The sequence below is a fragment of the Camelus bactrianus genome, chromosome 14 (assembly GCF_048773025.1).
Source record: "Camelus bactrianus isolate YW-2024 breed Bactrian camel chromosome 14, ASM4877302v1, whole genome shotgun sequence".
Taxonomy (NCBI): Eukaryota; Metazoa; Chordata; class Mammalia; order Artiodactyla; family Camelidae; genus Camelus; species Camelus bactrianus.
In genome coordinates, this window is record NC_133552.1 from 68,127,561 (window position 1) to 68,147,060 (window position 19,500).

Genomic DNA, 19,500 nt, shown 5'->3' on the forward strand with positions numbered 1-19,500 from the left:
CGGTTACTGGGAGAAAGGGGGCAGGAAGGGATGAACTTGGGAGCTTGAGATTTGCAAATGTTAGCCACTATATATAAAAATAGATCAAAAAAAATAAATTTCTTATGTATAGCACAGGGAGCTATATTCAATATCTTGTAATAACCTGTAATAAAAAAGGAAGAGAGTGCAGCTCATCTTCCTTGTGAAGTAAAGGCATACTGGGCTTTACTGCATTGGATTTATTGGGCTTCACAGACGGTGGGCTTTTTACAAAGTGAAGGTTTGGGGCACCCCTTCATCGAGCAAGTCGGCTCGGCACCATTTTTCTAGCAGCATTTCCTCGCTTTGTGTCTTTGTGCTGCGTTTTGGTAATTCTCACAGTATTTCAGACTTTTTCATTGCTTTCGCATCTGTTACGATGATCTGTGATCAGTGATCTTTGATACTACTGCTTCTAACTCAATGAAGGCTCAGGTGATGGTTAGCATATTTTTAGCAATAAAATATATTTAATTAAGGTGTGTACATTATTTTTTAAATCATAATGCTATTGCACACTTAAGAGACTGCAGTGTAGTGTAAACATAACATGACATATGCACTGGGGAACCAAAAAATGTATGTGACCTGCTGTCTTGCTCTGTTCTGGAGCCAAACCCGAAATACCTCTGAGGTCTGCCTGCACCAGAACGGTTAAACGGAAGTGTTACAGAATGCAAAGGGCAGAATGAATGGAGTGGAAAATATATTTCAGGCCACTTTAGAAGAGAGTGAATTGAGTTCTTACAATGACAATGACCCAGGGAGAAGCCCACCTTCACCGCAGGCCCCCAGGGCGCCGCCCAGGCACTGGGGCCCGCGTAGTTTGCGGCCGACCCTCAGCAGTGGCTGCAGTGTCTCGCGCCCTCGCTGTGAGTCAGGAGCCTCCCTTAGATGACGGCCGGCACCTCCGGCCACCCCCTCCCAAAGAGGGGCAGGACGTCCCAAAGTCTGTCTGGGGCCGCGTGGGAGTTCAGACACCAACCCCTCGGGCCCCAGGGCAGTGCTCTCCGTGCCGCTGTCTCTTTGACACCTTAGGGCCGCTGCTCTGGGGTCTGTTACTTCTTCAGTGTCTCTCTAAGCTTTGCATTCAATCCTGGATAATGACAAGTATTTGAAAAGGACGGTTATTTCAGTAGAATTTGCATTTTTCAATCTGATGTTAGCAGATTGTTAAATAGAATATCAGAAGAAAGTTAGCCAATAGGTTTATTGTCGGCTGAGCCCTTCAGAAAACCCCTCCGGTCCCCGCATAGCGATTGTTCATGTTAAAGGAGATTATGGGCGTGGATTAAACTCATTAAAACAGTGGATTTATTTTATGAATCTATGTTGCACTGAGTAACACAATCACTGAAAGAAATGTTATAGAGAAAGTGTTTTTTTTTTTAATCTGTGTGAAAACAATGTCATTGTGCCTGTGAAGTAACTGCCAGCTGCATTTGCTTAAAACCTATTGCACGGAATTTGATATTAAAATTGCAAAGAGAAACAGTAATCTACTAAAAGGGGTGCAAAGTAGGAAGGGTGAGAACCAAACAAAACCAGCAGACAAACAAGTGCAGAAGCGGGTCCCTGCAGGGCCCCGGGCCTGGAATCTGCTGGTGAGGCTTCTGGTGCAGGGCTCGGCCAGGGAAGCAGTCCTGCCACACCGCGCCCTGCGCTCACCGAGCGCCGGCTCCTGTGTTACAAAGCACGTCAGGTTGTTGGCCGAGGCGGTCTCTTCTCACTGTTGAGTTGAGAGATGGTGCTGGGAGAAAGGCAGCATGACTTTTCCCATACAGGGATGGAGAGAAGAAAGGCTTTACCATGATGGGACAGTCAAAGCTGGCAACATAAATGACAGAATGTTAAAGCTGAAACAGATCCGAGAAATACTATTTCCTCATCACCATCCCTCCCTGCCCCTCAACTCCTGCCGTTTTACAGAAAAGGTGCCTAAACCAGGAATGACTGACTTGTTGGGGAAAGTACATATAGCAATCTCTAAGCCCCTGGCGTTCTTCAAAAAAAGTAAGTTGGAGATTCACAGCACACTTGGCAAAGGCAAGGCCCTGAGAAGTCTTGCAGGGAAGTGTTAGTTTAGCTCAGTGTTTCTCCAGTAGGCTTCAGTTCTGTTGTTTTTTAGACAATAGTAATTGACATCTCATACAATTAATGTTCTGCTGAACATACTTGAGGAATACTGAGTATCTGAAATCTGACATCATTCCTGCTGTCTTATATATATATATAAGATATATATCTTATATCTTATATATATATATATATAAATGGGTTAGTAAGCATTAAGTCCTGTCCAAAACCTCTATAAGACGTTTAGTCCACACCAAAAATCCTTGAAATTTAGTCCTATCCAAAATGTCCATGAGCATATTTGGTCTACACCAGATGGTTTTGGACAGAACCAACTGTCAAGGACTTTTCGGTATGGACCAAATGTCTTATGGGCCAAATGTCTAATGGACATTTTGGACAGGAACGAATGTCCTTTAAAGTATAACTGCATGATATATATGTCTCACACACACACACATATAAATTGATGAGGAAATCAGTTAAATGGATTGTATTTACCAGCATCTATCTCAGTGTATTCCACCAGGTCTACATATTATAATCACCTAGAGAGCTTTTAGAATACATCAGTGCCCGGGCCCCACTCTGATTTAATTGGTTTGGGGTCAGGCCCAGACATCAGCCTTTTTTGTAGAGCTCCTGGTTAATTCCAATGTTCGGTAGGGTTTCAAATCACTGTCTCATGCCTGGGGCTCTGCCTTCAACTAGAGTCAGCTTTAATTAATCTCCACTTTAATTCTGGGATGCATATGTCACGCTTTATTATATTTTTGCTTCAGATAAATTTCACTGAGTAATAAAAATAAAGGGAGAACAGTTGGTGAAAATTTACTCAAGAAATTAAGTTTGTCATTAATACAAATGATAGGCCATCTGGATACGCAATAAGGTTCTGTTACTAAAGAGTGTTTTCAAAGGGTGCATAATTTTTATTATTAAACCGCTTAGCAACAGCACTTCATGTACAAAGTGTGTATTTTAATCAGAGAATGGCGCACGCTGATTAAGCAGTATTTAATAATTTTTCATTGTCACTTATGAATACTCACCTTTTATCCACATTCAAGTCTGCACTGAGGAAGACCTGGAAATTTAATGAAACCCAAGAGCAGTTCTGATGGATGGAGTTAAAAAGTAAAAGCGATGTTTGTTTTGCATCGAAGTCAGTGATGTTCTCAGTTCTTGGTGCAGATGCACACTTGTAGGCACCTACACTAATCTGCCTTCACAAGCCTTTCATTCCTTTTCTCTGGTGGTTTGCGGCACCCCCACCTGTGCGCACGCAGAGCTGCTCAGTGAACGTGAACTGAGGATACGCAGGTTCTCCTCGTGATTCTGGCCCCCATTTGGTGGGTGGGCCGCGTCTTTCGGCTCCCCAGCTGGGCGTCTGCCCCGGTGATGTGTCCCGATCATCTCCTTGGCTGCCTTTCCTGGCGGGTCTGAAATTCACATTTCTAGCACTTCTTTTATATGTTAACTGGTGAGCAATTTGAATAATTTAGAGTCAGGAAAGGCAGACTATTTTGGTAAAAAAAAGTTTGTGCATTACTTCAAAATGAGTTTGAAAACCATTCTACTTCAAACCCCGTATGCCCCCAGCGCTGCTCTCCTCTGCTAGAAATCTGGGTACTCAGGCAGCTGCAGGAAGCAGCCCTCCGATAGACGCTACAAGTCAAACATCACCCCACAGGCTGCTCAGTTTTACCCATCCCGCTGGAGTTCTCCTTGGGATTTTTATAAACTGCTTCTTTTTTTCCCTCCGTAATACAAAGAACACGATGCACAGTAAACATTTCCGATGTGTTCTAAGAATCACCCATGTCACCAAGTCCCGTCCCCAGTGCAGGCTGAAAACGGGGGAGCTCAGTGGGGAAACTGGATGTTCTGCGAATCTATTTTGACCAGGAGAGCAATCAGGTGAGTTGCTCTATTCAGAAGCACAGGCCAAATCAGTTTTTTGTTACTGAACATTTGGTAGACAGCTTTAGGCCTTCCTTCCTGGGGGAAAAAAAGACTGGAAAAGCTTTTTCCAGCCCTTTCTAATTACTGTGGCTCCATCCACACACACATACGGCATCTCTCATTCTGACTAAAACGGTGACTCGGTTCAATAAAGGCAGCATTCGGTTCAATAAAATCCTAGGAAACAAAGCCATTTAAAATGTCTGTTTTTATTCTAAAATGCTTGGGTCAGGCTGCAGCAGGCTTTATATACAGAGGTGGTCAGCTGTCAGCAGTCAGGAGCAAGAGGACTGAGTCAGATTGTCATCGAAAAGTGCTTTTTGTAACTACTGGCCTCGGTCTATTCTGAATACAAAATGGTAAGAGAATTATATGAAATATGTGTGCGACATCCACCTCTAAGTGTGTTCAATGAGAGAATCTCAAGATGAGGGGAAAGATAAATGTCATAGAATTTGAGTATTTCTTCCACAGCAGAGAATCAGCCACTGACGGTCTTGTTTCAGGCTCCTTTGTCAGATTTCGCATTGTTTCACGTAGTCACACACATCATGCTATTTTTCCTTGGCCTCTACATTTATTTCTTGAGTAATCTATTTCCCAAAATATATAACAGTTAGTTGCACCTTCCATAGCCATTTTAAAATCAGACTGCTGAGGTAAAGGATCTATTTGTGTTGTCTTAAATAATTCGATGCATTTATTAACATCAAAAAGTTTGAAAAATTGCAGTCATGTACATCATCTCATCAAAGAGAATCTTTTCCAGTGGTTTCATTCCATAATGGAGTCATTTATTTTCTGGACATTTACTGTAAATATTTTACTCCAAAATCAAGAAATCGTTTTATAGCATTTAAGATCTTCAGTAGAGAAATTATTACAGTATTAGAGTTTTACGCATTATTAGAGTGGGGAAACACCTCAAATTATGATTTTTTTAAGCAAATAAAAAAATTGAAAATTTTTTTCCTCTAACAACTACTTTCAGAAATTTGTTTTTCGTTCATGATTGAAATGATAGTGATAAATACTCCTTTCTCAGGGGGCTGCTCCTCTGGACAGATTCTACGCAGTTTTATAGAAAGTGATTTGTCTTTGCAGAATCATTCCTGGAGATTTATACACCACAGATAAAACAAACAGAGATCCTGAGCTATTGCTACCAGTTAGCTTTGATGGAACAATTCTAGGGGATGGCTGTGCTACATTGTATCAGGTACAAGGAAGGAAATATTTTTCAGATGATATTTAAATGCTGAATCCCAGCCCTTCCTTTGCCAGCTGTTATGTGTGGGATTTATGGGTCTACATCTATACGCAAACTGTTTTTGCCCAAACAGCCAAGCATATACAGTTAAATGCTCTATATGGTATGTTCTCAAATGAAGTGACTGTAGTTTTGATATTTTTACATTCAGAGAATTGATCAGCAAAATGTGAGTGTATTTAAGAAACATTTAGCTTTAAATTTAAAGAACCTTCCAGCTTTGCATATATCTCATGGGATCTAGGAATCTTGTCAAGGGGCAGAGAGGGAAGGTTCTGGTTAACTACTGGCCCAATCAGGTAGAAGGGAGAAAACTCAAGAAATTTCAGAGATCACGGATGGAGCATTGGCAGGAAGAGAGGATGCAGAGAGAGATTCCAAGTCTGAGCAAGTTCTCTCAAGTACTTTAGGTTTTTGTTTTAATTTATATTTTTAATTGAAGTGTAGTCAGTTTACAATGTTGTGTCAGTTTCTGGCGTCCAGCCTGATGCTTCAGCCGTGCGTATACATACGTGTACTTGTTTTCATGTTCTTTTTCATTGTGCGTTACCACAAGGTATTGGATACACACGTCCCTGTGCTATCCAGTAGAACCTTGTCGTTCATCTGTTTTCTATATGGTAGTTAGTGTCTGCAAATCTCGAAGTTCTTTAGGGTTTAAAATGACTTCCAAGACAGCAGCAATGTGGCATGGCTCTTATTTTATTTTTAATTTAGATCTTACTTTGTGATGGAAGGCAGTAGGGAAGCTCATTCAGTCTACAGACAGTCACTTGTCACCAGATTTGCAGAAACCGTTGTTTACGGGGAAGCAGAGGCAAGAAAAACTACTGGAAGCAAGGGCAGTGACGCTGGGACACCTTTTTTGATCTGGAGTGAAGAATTATTTTGAATATTCTGTGCATGTCAATATGTGGTAATCGGATCTTATTTTCCATAAGTTATTTAAATATTTTATTTGGAATATTGCTACTGCATTGACTATTCTCTATCTGTTGCCTTAATAATGAGATACCGATGTACGTTCATCATCCAGATAACTTGACTAGATTCGGGTGCTGAGCCTCTGCATTTCCAGCTCTCCCAACTTCTGCTGCCATCAGGGCAGCCCCTTGTCTGCAGCCTCCAATCACCCCGTTTCCGGAGATGTTTGAGCTGCCTCTGCCTACTCACAAAATTCTGGTCCCGGCAAGAACTGAAGAACAGACCTTCCTAGCAGACAGCTCATCTCAGGTCAAGCTCCCCCTGTGGGCTGACTCGTGCCCTGCACTCTGATGTGTTTCTTCTTTTCTTCCCTCTGGGGCTGCTTCGTGTCCCTGGAATGGCACACATTTCCATCCTTCCTAGTAGCTAGATCTGTGAGAGGATGGATCTTTGTTCCTATGTGTGTGTTACTCTTCATTTATTAATAGCCACCCTCTGATGGGCAGGCTCAGGCCACCCGTGCAGAGAGTTAACGTGTCCTGGTGTTGGTCCTTTGAGACGATGACTTGACTTGCTGGTTGGAAGCTGGAGCCCAAAGGAAGCTCTTCCGTGTCCTGGAGAGAACCCGTGGGGATCGAATGTCTGTCTGAGAGGAGCTCCTACTTAGCAGGTGCTAGGATGACACCAGATTTGGAGGAGAACTCGGGCGCGTGGGAAGGAGGCGCCCAGGGCGGTCTTCTTTTTTCCAGTGACTATTCCAGTCTTGTGTGATTTACAAAAGCTTTGGCATTTTCTTTATATAAATACTGCACATTTTACGTTAAACATAATCTTAGATGTTGTTCCCTTTGCAAATGAGATCTGATGTCCTTTTACAAACTTTTTATCAGTAACTTTGATGTATATAAATTGTTCATCTCTATTTTCAGTGAGTTACTGAATTCTAAATGTTTCTAAGTGATTTGGGGTTTTACCTTATATAACGTCGTGGTTAGGGTGCAGATGGGAAGGCAGGATGGTCTGTGAAACTGCCGTGAGATCACAAAGGTAGGGGGTGTAGGGACAGAAGACAGGAGGCCCTGGACGGAGCCCTGGACCACTCCAGGGTGGAGTCAGAGGAGACAGACAAGGACCGGCCAGTGAGGCAGGAGCCCCGAGAGTGTGACGTCCTGGAAGACACTGGGGGCAGCACTCAAGGAACGCAGAGGAGCGGGCTCTCAGACATCACTGGGAGGTCAAGGGCAGTGAGCACAGAGCTGGACGTCAGATTTAGAAATGCAGGCATCACTGGTGACCCCCAAAAAGCATTTTTGGGGGAGCAAGGGGAGCAAAAATCTATTGAGTTCAGTAGTGGGGAGAAGAGGAATTCGAGGTGAGACAAGACAACGTTTTTGAGGTTTTTGGATTATTCGAAAAAAGCAGAAAAACAGGAATGTCACCCCAGAGGGAAAGCAAGACTTCATTTTGGCTAGACTTGGGTTGTTTTATTTTATTTTCTAACATTTTAAGGTATTTTTAAGGTTAATAAATTAGCACTTGAAGATTAAGGAGTAGCACATTTGTTTCCCGATGGGCACGCCTGGCGGAAAGAGGAAAATGTAAAAATTTTGTGCTACAGGACTTGGTGCCTGCAGTCAGATATTTAGACCAGTATCCTTTCTCAAACGAACCCCGTGCTCTTTTTTGCAACAGGAATGAGGAGGCAAGAAACACACCCCTCCTTTCCCTGGTGTCTGAGGTTAGGGCAGCTTTGTCGTCACTTGTTGGCAAGGGCCCAAACAGCATTTCCTTTTGGAAATATTTTTAAAAAACTCACATATGTTTTAGGCCCCGCATTTGTAAGTTAATGTTGTCGTTATACTTCCTGCTGCTTTTCGCGGCCAGCTCTCACTTGCATAATCGGGCCGTGTGAAGTCAGCAGCGTCAAGCGGAGCCCTTTCCTTTGACTTCTCAGGGCGGCGTCGGGAGACGCTAACTGGCGCTGAGCGTTCTCGAGTCCGCATCTCGCCCTCTGAAACGGGGCGTGGAAAGGGGGTCTGCGTGCCGAATTCTCTTGTGAACTGTTTTCTTTCTCCCCACAACAGCTCTGTGTCAACATGACCAATGAGAAGATGCACCACTATGTCAATGAAGTGCTTTTTCAACACGAGCAAACAGAATGTGTACAGGAGGGAGTTACCATGGAAACCGCTTATGCTCCTGGTAACCAGACTGCAGTTTTGGATTTTTTTTTCCAGGTATTCATATCATATAATTAGCTACTTTCCTGGGTACGTGCATTTAAATATACTGGAGACAAAGAATTTTCTTCCAAGGGGCTGTATTTGGGGGATATCTTTATAGGCAGCTCGGCAGTTTGTAACTTATTTATGCTCTTTCCATGTTGATTGAGGCACACGTGACCTTTCTCGGAAAGGACATTTGAAGAATTATCGATCAATTGAAATGACAAGAAATATCAGATCATTTTGTTATAAAAATACTGAGCATCGGTTATGTCGCTGAAACTCTTCTTTTGGTGTGGTTACAAATGCCCATCATACAGACCTACTATTTTATAAAATAATACCAAGGCTTACAAGATCACAAAACAAACTCAACAATCTTTTTTATCTCCAAATTTTTAAGTTTAAATATAGAAAAAAAAAAGGGAGGAGGGTGTAGCTCAGTGGTAGAGTGAGTGCTTAGCGTGCACGAGGTCCTGGGTTCAATCCCCAGTCCCTCCATTAAAAAATCAATCAGTCAATCAAATTACCCCCCAAAACAAAAAATATAGAAAAATGGCAAAATATATATACATATAACAGTACATTTGCAAGTTTTTATACGCATCTTTGTCCTTTCTACCTTACAATGCAAGAATCTTTGCCTCAATATCGTCATCATAAGAACGAAAATCGATCATACAATCAGCCATCACTTGTCTGCTAATACAAGACATTGTATAGACTTACCAATAATATTTCTAAAACATTTGAATGTTGTTTAAAACTGAGACCATTTAACTATTGGGGAGCATAATATATAATTTTCTACCCTTAATTTTTGTAAATGTCTACTTACAATTACTTTATTTTATGCACTTTCCTAATCTGTAAAATGTTCTTGTTTCTGCTACCAGCTTGTCAACATTCCTTATTTTAGTTCCAGAAGAAGGTCTCTTCCTCCAGAAAGCCCTCCCTCATCCTGACACATGTAGCATATAGGTAATCTATGTAAGGTTAAAAAGTGGCCTGAGGGTGATAGACCCTTAACTGTCTGTGGGAAGCCTCGGGCACCCACTCCCCTCGGGCACCCACTCCCCTCAGGCACCCTCTCCCCTCATGCTCGCCGGCTGCCGTGTCCTTGGCTGCTGCACAGCGGTCAGCAGCATGGAGTTATTTCTGTCTTTTCATTTCTTCTTTGGAATGAGTATTTCAGTAGTGGGTCCCTCATCAGGATGGGCTGGAAATGAGAGCGGGTGTTACTGCTGTGGCTTCTCTTGGATACCCGGAGAAATGAAACGAAAAGACGTACCAAGCAGAGGGTGAAGCTAGCCTTTTCACCTACAAATATGTAGGTCTACACACCAGGCAAGCGTATACTCTACGGCACGAAACAGGCTGGTTATTTCCTTCCTAGCAACTCATAACCCTCCGCTGTGCACAGGCGTGCAGAGTGTTTGCACGGCTGTCTCTGTGTTCCAGTGATCACATGTATGTCTCACGTCTCCGAGGAGCGGGGTCAATGCAGATCCTCACCGAACTCTCCATGTGTCCAGGGCATTCTGTCGCTGTCTCTGCCCTTGACGCTTCTGATGGAAGGATGAAACTGTCTGTGACGTCCTTCCACACCCAGTAGGACAACTTAGCCTCCTCTGAAGGCATCGAAGGCCATTCATCCTTTTTTTAGAACCCATTTCTCCATTTTCTTCTTCTTCTGACACTTCAGCAAGTTTTCCAAGCCTCTAAATTTCATAACCCCACTCTTTCATGGCTTTATACTAAATATTGAGAAAATATAACGTATAAATTCAAAGAATTTTTAAGATGATACAAAGTATCATGCTCTAAAAAATATCTTGTTGGTAACCAAGCCACCATCCTTGGGAAATCTCATCTTGCGTTTGGAGTGGAGTAAGTCAGCTCTTTTTGGATCGATTCCTTTTCTTGGACTAATTGGGACCTTGTCTTTGAGTTACTGAAACACCCAGTAAAGCAAAAACTCTCACCTCCAAACAGGATGTCTCTCAGTGCCACCAAAATACAGACACACGTGCAACACCTTAAATAGCCCATTACCCCCTCCACTGTGTGTGTGTGTGTGTGTGTGTGTGTGCGCGCGTGTCTGTATGTTTGCGTGTGGATGCGTGTGAGTGTGCTGTGACACCGTGCTCTGGTAATAGACTAAGAAATGACTTCTGAGATTATAATATCAACATCTTCCTTCCTCTTCAGCAGATAGTTGCTGTAAATTGAAATAAAGCATTTCTGATTTTTAACACAGGCCAGGCAAGACCAGTTCGCAGCAAACTTCTTAAATCCATTGCTCTCTTTGAGGGCCCTTACCCACCCATTCTGTACAGCCATGCTTTAATTTTTTTTTAAATCTCGGAGTTCTTCATGGAGTCCTTGGCTAGTCTGAAGATCTTGGGATGGCCCACGCAGTGGGCTTTCTTCTCCAGATTTCCTTATCAAAAAACATTTTTACCCTGGAGGCAGAAGTCTCTCCAGCTCTTACTAATCTGGGTGATTTGCTGTGGGAGGTGAACTCAGTTTTGCAGGCATTCCCTGCATTTTACTGCTGTTTCCTGCCTCCTTAGTTCTTCCCTCTCCTTCCAGGGCGGCTGTCCAGCCCCTCGCCTAGATATGCTGTCATAGTTGCCAAATATCTCCAGAAGGGTGCGCTCTGGTGCCCGAGCCCCCACCAGGCATAGGCCCTCTCGAAGGCCAGTGGGTTCAACCTTTTTTCCCCATGGATGGCACCAGAATGATCTCAACTTTTGCAGCCCTCAGACAATGACAAACAGTCTGAATTTTCTCTACTATGACCAGGAGATCCCAGAAGACTTCAAACACCTAGAATAGTTCAGACACAAAGAAATGACTTTCTCTTGACCCAGTAAATGACATCATGAAAGGCCTGTAGTGGACGGTTCTGTGACCTCAGATCTAATACAAGCTGACATCACTCTAGGGGGCAAGATAGATCTCTCCACTCCCTGAGAATTGTTTTTATGGGGTTCACACTTTGAAAAGCACACTGAGTCCATGGGAAGAATTGAGATATATGGAGAATAATGCAAATAAATAATACAAAATACCACATTTTAAAAGGTAGATTTGACCTGTCAATAGAAAATCTTCCCTACGGCCCTGGGAAAGAAAAGGCGAACAGTGCAGCAGGTGGGTAAACAGTTACTTGCCTGATGTCAAAGGCCCACGGGCAGAATGGTGCTCTGCGTAGGGGGTGCAGTGTCAGAAGCGGGGAAGTTCTTGAAGCAGCATTTTCCTTCGCATGAGATTAATTTTAAATTGTTTCTTACTGTTTGATATTAGTTTCCTTGTTTGGCAGTTATTAGCTATCACACTTCTAATTTAAATTTTGTAAGTTATTGCTTCAAAGTTTCTTTTTTCTGGGTGTAAATATTGGACTATCATAGGGTCCCTTCCCCTCCCACTGAGTAGGACTTTGCTACACTTGTTACGACTTAACATCATTGTACGTTTTGTTCTTTGATTAGTTACATGTCCCACCACAGGTATGAAGTGTTTCACGTGGGTTATAGGACAAGAAAAAAAATGACTTTTCCGTAGTTGGAAATTTTATTTCTTTAATTAAGATGAGAATATACATTTTAATAACTCCAGTGTTTTTAATGGCATTAAAATACACTCTTTTATTTATTAACTCCTCTAATCAGTAAATCCTCTTGGGGGCCGACATTACATCAAAGGTTTGCTAGGTAACGGGGACATGACAGTGAACAGAAATAGATGTGTATTGAAAGTAAAGACAAACTCACTTTCTGAGCGTATATATGAGCATCATGGGACTGTAGATAAGTGTGCATGAACAATAACACAAATACCAAATTGAGTAAGAGAAGGGAAAAAAACTCTCTCTTCTTAACTTTCAGAAGCCTTCTGGATTTCTCTCTTTATTGGATGAAGAAAGTCAAATGATTTGGTCAGTGGAAACAACTCTTCCCAAAAAGCTACACAGTCTTCTAGAATCCTCCAACACGAATGTGGTCTACTCTCCCATGAAGGATGGGAACGGGAATGTCGCCCTCAAAGACCACGGCACGGCGTTCACCGTCATCCACTACGCAGGACGGGTAAGTGACGAGCCCTGAGTTGTTCATCGTGTGTGCTCGTGGACCAGGAGTCTCAAGGACGTGCCTTTGAGCTTTGGATATTTAAGAGTTTTGGTAAATGCAAGCTAGGTGAACAACCCACAGAATGTTTCTTCTCTAAGTTGTCTCCTTTCGCCTGATAAGGACTCAGCATCTCCAGAATGTGGGTGATGAAGCACGTGGTGTGATTCTTCTCATAATGTTTCCAGATTCACAACTTAATACGAGCAAGAGACCTGGATTTACTCCAGGAGCTCTGCTCTGAACTGCGGGATATTTTCAAAATCCAAACAAATGCTGGCCATCTGGGTTTACTACCCTCAACATAGTTCTCAGTATTCAATTACGTTTCCTGAAGCAGGTGGACCTGAGAAAGAAAGTGACTCTCAGGTCTCTCTCTGTTCCCCAGCCGGCTCTGTGAAACACACCTCTTTCTTCAGGACCTATGAGGACCAGCCCTTACCCGTCTAAACCTGTCACCTTCCCTGGGCTCACATCAGGCTCCCCGGGGCTGACGCCTGCCACTCACTCCAAGACTCACCTGTCACGACTCTCCCATAGAGAACCTCTGTTCAAGTTATTTTCCTAATCCACTCACTGTATTCCTGTATCCCCCTTCCCCACACTCAAGCTTGAAGCGTCCTCCTGGTCTTCACAAGGTCAAATTACATCCATCTTTTAATGCTAAAACCCACACCCACTTAGTCTCCCGTCCAAAGTGAATTCTTCCACTTTGGGATTTGTAGATTTGTCCCCGGGTTGGCATGTAGCACAAAGAACACATCAGAGGGTGAAGTCGCTGCTCCCTGTCTTCCTCTCAGAGTGTTTCAGTTCCTTTCCACCAGTGTTTACGGAGACGCCTGTATGCCGACCCCAGGGCATAGAGGGTCAAAGATGAGTAAATCATACCCCTTGTCCTCAAATAGGTCACAGGCAATTAAGGAGCAGGTGAATTAACAAATAAGTATGCTATACTTTGCTTGTAAAATATTAACAATATTTTTTGAAGTTCCCTATTATCACAAAGAAAAAAGAATTTATTTGGTTCCAAAAAATGTATAGAAATGTTTTCTAGAGGAGGTCAAGTGTGGCCTAGGCCTCCAAGGGTGAGTCTGGGCTCACTGAGGGTGCAGGGAGGGGCATCCAGTGAAGATGGGGGCTCGGGCAGACGGTCCGTCCCTCAGGGCTCAGTGTCGTGGGACAGAAGCAGTAGAGCCGTTCGAGCGGAGAATGGCCTCAGTGCAGGAAGAGAACTGTTGGGAGACTGAGTTGAACTTGCAGAACTGACCTGAGGGCCACACAGCAGGACGGGGCTGGCAGGGCCGTCAGGGCCACATCTGGTCAGGGAGCCTCCAGCCGGACTCAGGAGCGGGTGCTCGTGGTACTGGTTCTCAGTCATTGCCCCGCCCAAACCAGTGCAATGCCCGCACCCTGGCCCTCAACAAGGAAGGGTTGGTGCCTGGCCCAGACCTCATTGCTGGGGAAAGACAGGCATCTTCATGACACGCTCGCCAGGTCAGAGGAACAGCCTCCACCATGGCCACCTTCTAAGCCTTGAGCGGGTTCCAGACGGGTGGGCGCTGCAGAACGGCCCTGCCCCAGCTGCAGAGGGGTCTGAGATGGTGACGCTCCCACTTCCCAGCGTCCGCAGTACAGGACACGCCCAGGATGAAGGCTGCCGGACATCCCACCGCGCCGCCACGTGTAGGCGGGTGAGCCCACAGAGATTGGGAGGGAAGACATCCGGGAAGGTCGCTTCTGGGGAAGACATGCATAAATGCACATGTTCTACTCAGGGCTTTGTCCTCTTGCCAGTGTTAACTCGTCACGTGTTGTGAGACAGGGCGAGGAACGAAGTTAAGGAAAACAGAGGATGGAATATAGGGTTGATCAGGGAAAAAGGATGCGGGGCTATGGAAACACTCAAACAAAGGCTGCATCTGAGCAGGCGCAGTGGGACACGGCGGAGACATTCACCAGGAGGAGGGGCTTCAGGGAGTGAGTGACTAGATGTGCAGGGCAAGAGGGGAGACCGGCTAGAAAGGACACTGAGGGGTCTCAGCCCGTGAGCTTGGTCTTATGCCCACCAAGAGAGGAAAATCCTGGAGGATGAGGCAGTTTGGAAAGAAAGATACTCAGCTGTAGATGTTCCGAGTTTGAGATTTTTAAGGGAAATCCCGACAAGGTGCTGAGAAGACTTGATTCTGGGAGCTCGGTTGTTTTTAGAAAACGTAGTCATCTTTTTGGAAATGTGTCTAATTGGATCATTTCACCCAGGAAGAACGTGGAGAAGAGGGAGAAGGACGTTAGTAGGAAAGAAAAGGTTTATAAAATGTACCACAGGAAAGTATCACAGCATCCAGGAGGAGAGAAGGAAGGGTGGGGACAGCAGGAGGCGCACCTGGACGGCACAGGGAACACCTCTGTAGGAAGTGCTGGTGGGACGATGCTGTGTGACGGCTTCGTGGTCCTTGGGTGTACGGAGCACGCAGTGGGTGATTTTGTGCAAGTCTAAGTCTAAATGAATAAACGAGTAGCTATTCCCAGAACGTTAGTAACTGTCTTTTGCATTTGAGAGATTTAGCCTTTGAAACTGTTTGTGACAATAGCAATCTTTTAGTCCTATATTCAAATTTTTAAATTTATATTTTCTTTATATGAAGAATTTACTAAATTCATAGGGCTTATTTGAAAAATTGTAGTATGGAATAACCAGGGATTTGGGGAAATCACTCTTCTCTAAGTGTCGTGGAAGCTGTCTGACGTCGGTACATACCCGACCCGCCTTGTGGGTCTGTTTCTGTCATATCGTGGGCATGTGCCAGGTGTTCATAGATGCTAATTGCATTAAACTGCATGGTATAATAACTGCTTGGGAATAATATTTTGCTCATTAATTATTTTATGTTTGCATTTAAAAAGTATTCTATAAGCCCTTAATAACATTTCGATCTCAATTGTTTTAAGAAAATCTGAGGAAAAACAGCAAAGAGTTTGAACGAATGTGATTATTCCACTGCGCTCTAACAGCAATACAGCCAAGCAGGGAAAGCCAAGTGATCGGCTGCCACGTCACTAAAGCCCTGTGGGATCATGAAATTTCCTGTAACAGCACCTTTATGTTTTAAAGCAGGATTTTCCGTAATTGGAGTCAACTTTGTGGTTTTGTAGAAGTCTTTCATGTCACCGCGATGTACTGATGAGCCGTAGCCCGAGGGCTCCCCGAGGGCTCCCCGGGGACTCATTCACATGTTCCAGTTTAGAGACTATGTAATTTGTGGCAATACGTCAACCTGTATGCCATTCTAATCATCAGGGGTGGCCACATATACTTAAATCTCGAGCTATTGCGTTTTCAAGAAAAGCAACACATCCTGCATTTTTATAAATCAAGAGATGTAGCAAAGAGCCAGTTGGCTCAAATCAGCACACAGGTCTGCACAGGGCAGCAGGTGCGCAGACGTGAACAGCTCCCTGGTGACAGAGTTGGTCCCAGGGGGATCACGATGGCTTTGGGGGCTCGCAATTGTTCACAGCCTCGGTTTGGCCGGATGGATGAGCTGGAGTCCCTCTCATCACCACTTGCTTCTCCTTGTCTTGTCAGGAAAAAGGCACTAGATCTCACAGGCAGGAGGGCCGTTCCTGCTGCCGAGGATGCTGACACCCAGCAGGCCCTGCGCCGGCCGCGCATCCGGCAGCCCTGCGCCAGCTGCGGGACCCAGCCGCGCTCTGAGTCTCGTTCCGAGCAGAGGCTCGGAGGGCCTTTTAGAAATGTTTAAGCAGCATCATTTGAATTATAGCTGAAGACCTTCCCTAAACACGTTTGAATTTTTCATTACTCCTAGGAGCGTGGTGTATCTTCCAATCTCCATTACGGAAATATTTTAAAGTAAATGGGAAGAGGCTGTGCATGAAATATTAACAGGGTCTCATTAGTGAGCCTGCGTTTGAATCATTGAAGGCTGTGAGTTGTGTTTTTTTATTGTGGTTATTTGTTTTTAGCGAATTTTAAACCACGTATGGGATTACCTGTTTTAGGAATTGCTCTTAAACTTCTTCTGGTGATTTAAGTGATGGAGAAGCATTAAATCCAGAAATGTGTCTAATTTTATTGGCTTTTAAAATTAAGAGTCTTGAAGGAAAGAAGAATTATGATTTGGCAAGAGACATCGGGTCTTAGAAAAGTTGAATTTTCATGAAGGTGATTCTGAACTAAACTCTAATAGGAAATAGTATTTTGAAGTTTCTAAATTTTAATGTGAGAAAAGGGAATGGGTTAAGAGATAGTAAAGCAATCTGAAGTAATAAAAATTAAATTAATGAAAATGTAGGTCAAAATTAATAGTTACAAAATATATGCCACTTACGTTTTTGACCCCCTTTGGTGTCAGCTCGTAAGGTCTTTGTCTGGAAGTAGTTTGTCGCCATCATTGTTTTCGGCGTGAAGCGATTGCTTTGGGATGGCAGATGCGCGTCCCGCCGCGTGACTGCTGATTCATGCACATCAAGCTGACGATTCTGCTCCTTCCTAAGATGAGGTGTCTGTTGTTCAGCCTCCTTCTCTTTCCAGACCCTTAAGTGCTATAATGAATGGAATGGGTCCCCCCACCCTGCTCGTCCCTGGAACCTCTGAATGGGACCCTCTCTGGGGAGAGGGTCTTTGCACATGTGAGTAAGGCACGGATCTCAAGAGGAGAAGCTCGTCCGGGATTATCTGCTGAGCTCTCAGCACCGTAACAAGTACCCTCGTAGGAGTGAGGCCGAGGGGGATTGAGAGGAAAGGAAGCAGAGGTGTGAGGGGTGCCGAGCCAGGCCGAGCAGCTCCTAGAGTCACCAGGAGCTAGAAGAAGCCGGGAAGGAGCGTCCCCTAGAGTGCCCCGGGGTGCAGCGCTGCCAGATGTCAGAGTTCTGGCCTCCGGGACTCTCACAGAATACATGTCTCCAGTTTTGAGCCACCCAACTTGTGGTCATTTGTCACAGCATTCCCAAGAAGCCAATACAAGGGTTCACTGGCTCAACGTCTGTAGGTTAGGAAAGTAGAGAGGAGTTTTAACTCATAACGTTGTAGATTTTTTTTTTTTTTTTACCACATCTGATTCATTTGAAAATGAATTCTCCACTTCTCCATCTCTGTTTTTGTTCCTGTGGTTTTCCTCAGCTGGAATGCCCCTTTGGAAAGAAAGGTCCTTCCAAATCTTGCCCATCTTGCCAAGGATCAAGTTCTTGGCCTCGTCCAGGTTTCACTGACCTCTCTTCCTTCACCACTAAGGGTGCCTGGTGCTTACAGAGCAGTTTTCCACTTACAAAGTGGTTCTGAAACATTGTCACCACGCCTTTCTGCAGAGACGTGGCTGTGTCAGCCTTGGTGAAGTTCAGTGGTTCACCAAATACTGTACAGCTGTGTTCAAGTCTCTGGGGCCGCCGTCACAAAGTCCCCCATGCAGGGGATGTTTAAAACGAGAGGAATGTTTTCTCTCACAGTTCTAGGGGCCAGGGTCTGAGGTCAAGTGTCAGCAGTGTGGTTCCTCCTGCAGGCTCCGAGGGAAATCTGTTCCAACCCTCTCTTCTCGCCTCTGGTGCTGCCAGCGGTTGGCGCTCCTTGGCTTGTAGACACAGCATCCCAGGCTCTGCCTCCGTCTTCACATGGTCACCTCTCTGCCTGGGTCTCTGTGTGTCCCCTTCTCTTCTTTAAGGGTACCAGGCATTGGGTTTAGGGCCCACCCTGTGCAGTATGGGCTCACCTTAACTAGATTCACAAAGATCTTATTTCCAAAAAGGGCACTTTCTCTGGTTCCGAGGGAGCATGAACTTGGGGGGGTACACCGTTCCACACCCCCAGGCCAGGGAGCCACAATACCAGGTCTCATTTTCCTCAGCTCCCTGATGTCTTTCTCTTTCCACCGTGGTGTGTGTGACATTCTCAGTGTCTATGATCTGGGGTCATAGAATCCGTGCTGAGCAGTAGAAAGAGGAGATGTTCTGGGGCACATTGGGGCTCCGTTGCTGTGACTTTGAGGGGTGCACTGACCCTCAGCTGGCACACTCATGAAGTCTCAATTAAGGGGAATATAATCCTGAGCCTCGTGAGCCCGTTCTGAAGGCTCAGTGTAGGCAAGCAGCCGAGGCAGGCGCACTTACTTCGAGCTGCCGTGTCAAGCACTGGAGTCAGATTCCCGCCAGCAGCAGCCGGAGGTCTCTTGCTGCAGGAAAACCACCGCATTCAGCAAAAGTCTGAAATCGTCTGTCATAGGTGTTGAAGCCTGGAAAATATTTCAGGAGTCGTCTCATCAACTGCCCAGCTGACTCGCTCAAATTAAATTACTGGTAAATGTCCATAATTAGGTAAAAAAAAAAAAGTTGTTGATTCTTGTGTCTTAGACACGAGCTCACATTGCATAAAGCAATGTTTTACAAATGTGTTAGAATATGTATTTTTAAATCTCACGATGTTATTAAGATCACTTTAGCGGATGATAGGGGATATGTAAGCCCCGAAGTTATATTGTGAGATCTTCTTCACTTCCTGTCACACTTGAAAGGCTCTGGTGGCGGGAGAGTGCAGGAAACCGGGACACGTCTCTGTCTATGGAAAGTGTGCTGTTCAAAGAGAAGACACTTAGGTCAGGGTTTTCCTTGTGTTAACGTGGCCTTCCTCTCTCCACTGGGGATACAGATTTTTGTTGTTTTTTTGATGGGTGGCTCTACCTCAGTTAAAGAGAATTTTTGTAGAAAATTACATGCCTTACCATTTAGCTTTACAACTAATGTTTTAATCGAGCCAACAGGTGTGTGGAATTTTACTGCAGATTTTTAAAGGTCCTTTCAATATTACTTCCCCTAAGAAAATTAAAGCACATTCTGCAGTTTATATACACATCCTGAGATGAAATTTTATGACAGTGAAAAT

At 44.4% G+C, this 19,500-nt stretch overlaps 1 protein-coding gene across 1 annotated transcript in view; it reads left to right on the forward strand.

Annotated features, from left to right (window-relative positions):
• Positions 1 to 19,500, forward strand: part of MYO16 (myosin XVI) — a 437,386-nt gene that overhangs the window by 282,112 nt on the left and 135,774 nt on the right. The window contains exons 22-23 of the mRNA XM_074378522.1: positions 8,341 to 8,493; positions 12,375 to 12,575. Of these exons, the coding sequence (XP_074234623.1) occupies positions 8,341 to 8,493; positions 12,375 to 12,575 (354 nt within the window). The remainder of the gene's footprint in view (positions 1 to 8,340; positions 8,494 to 12,374; positions 12,576 to 19,500) is intronic.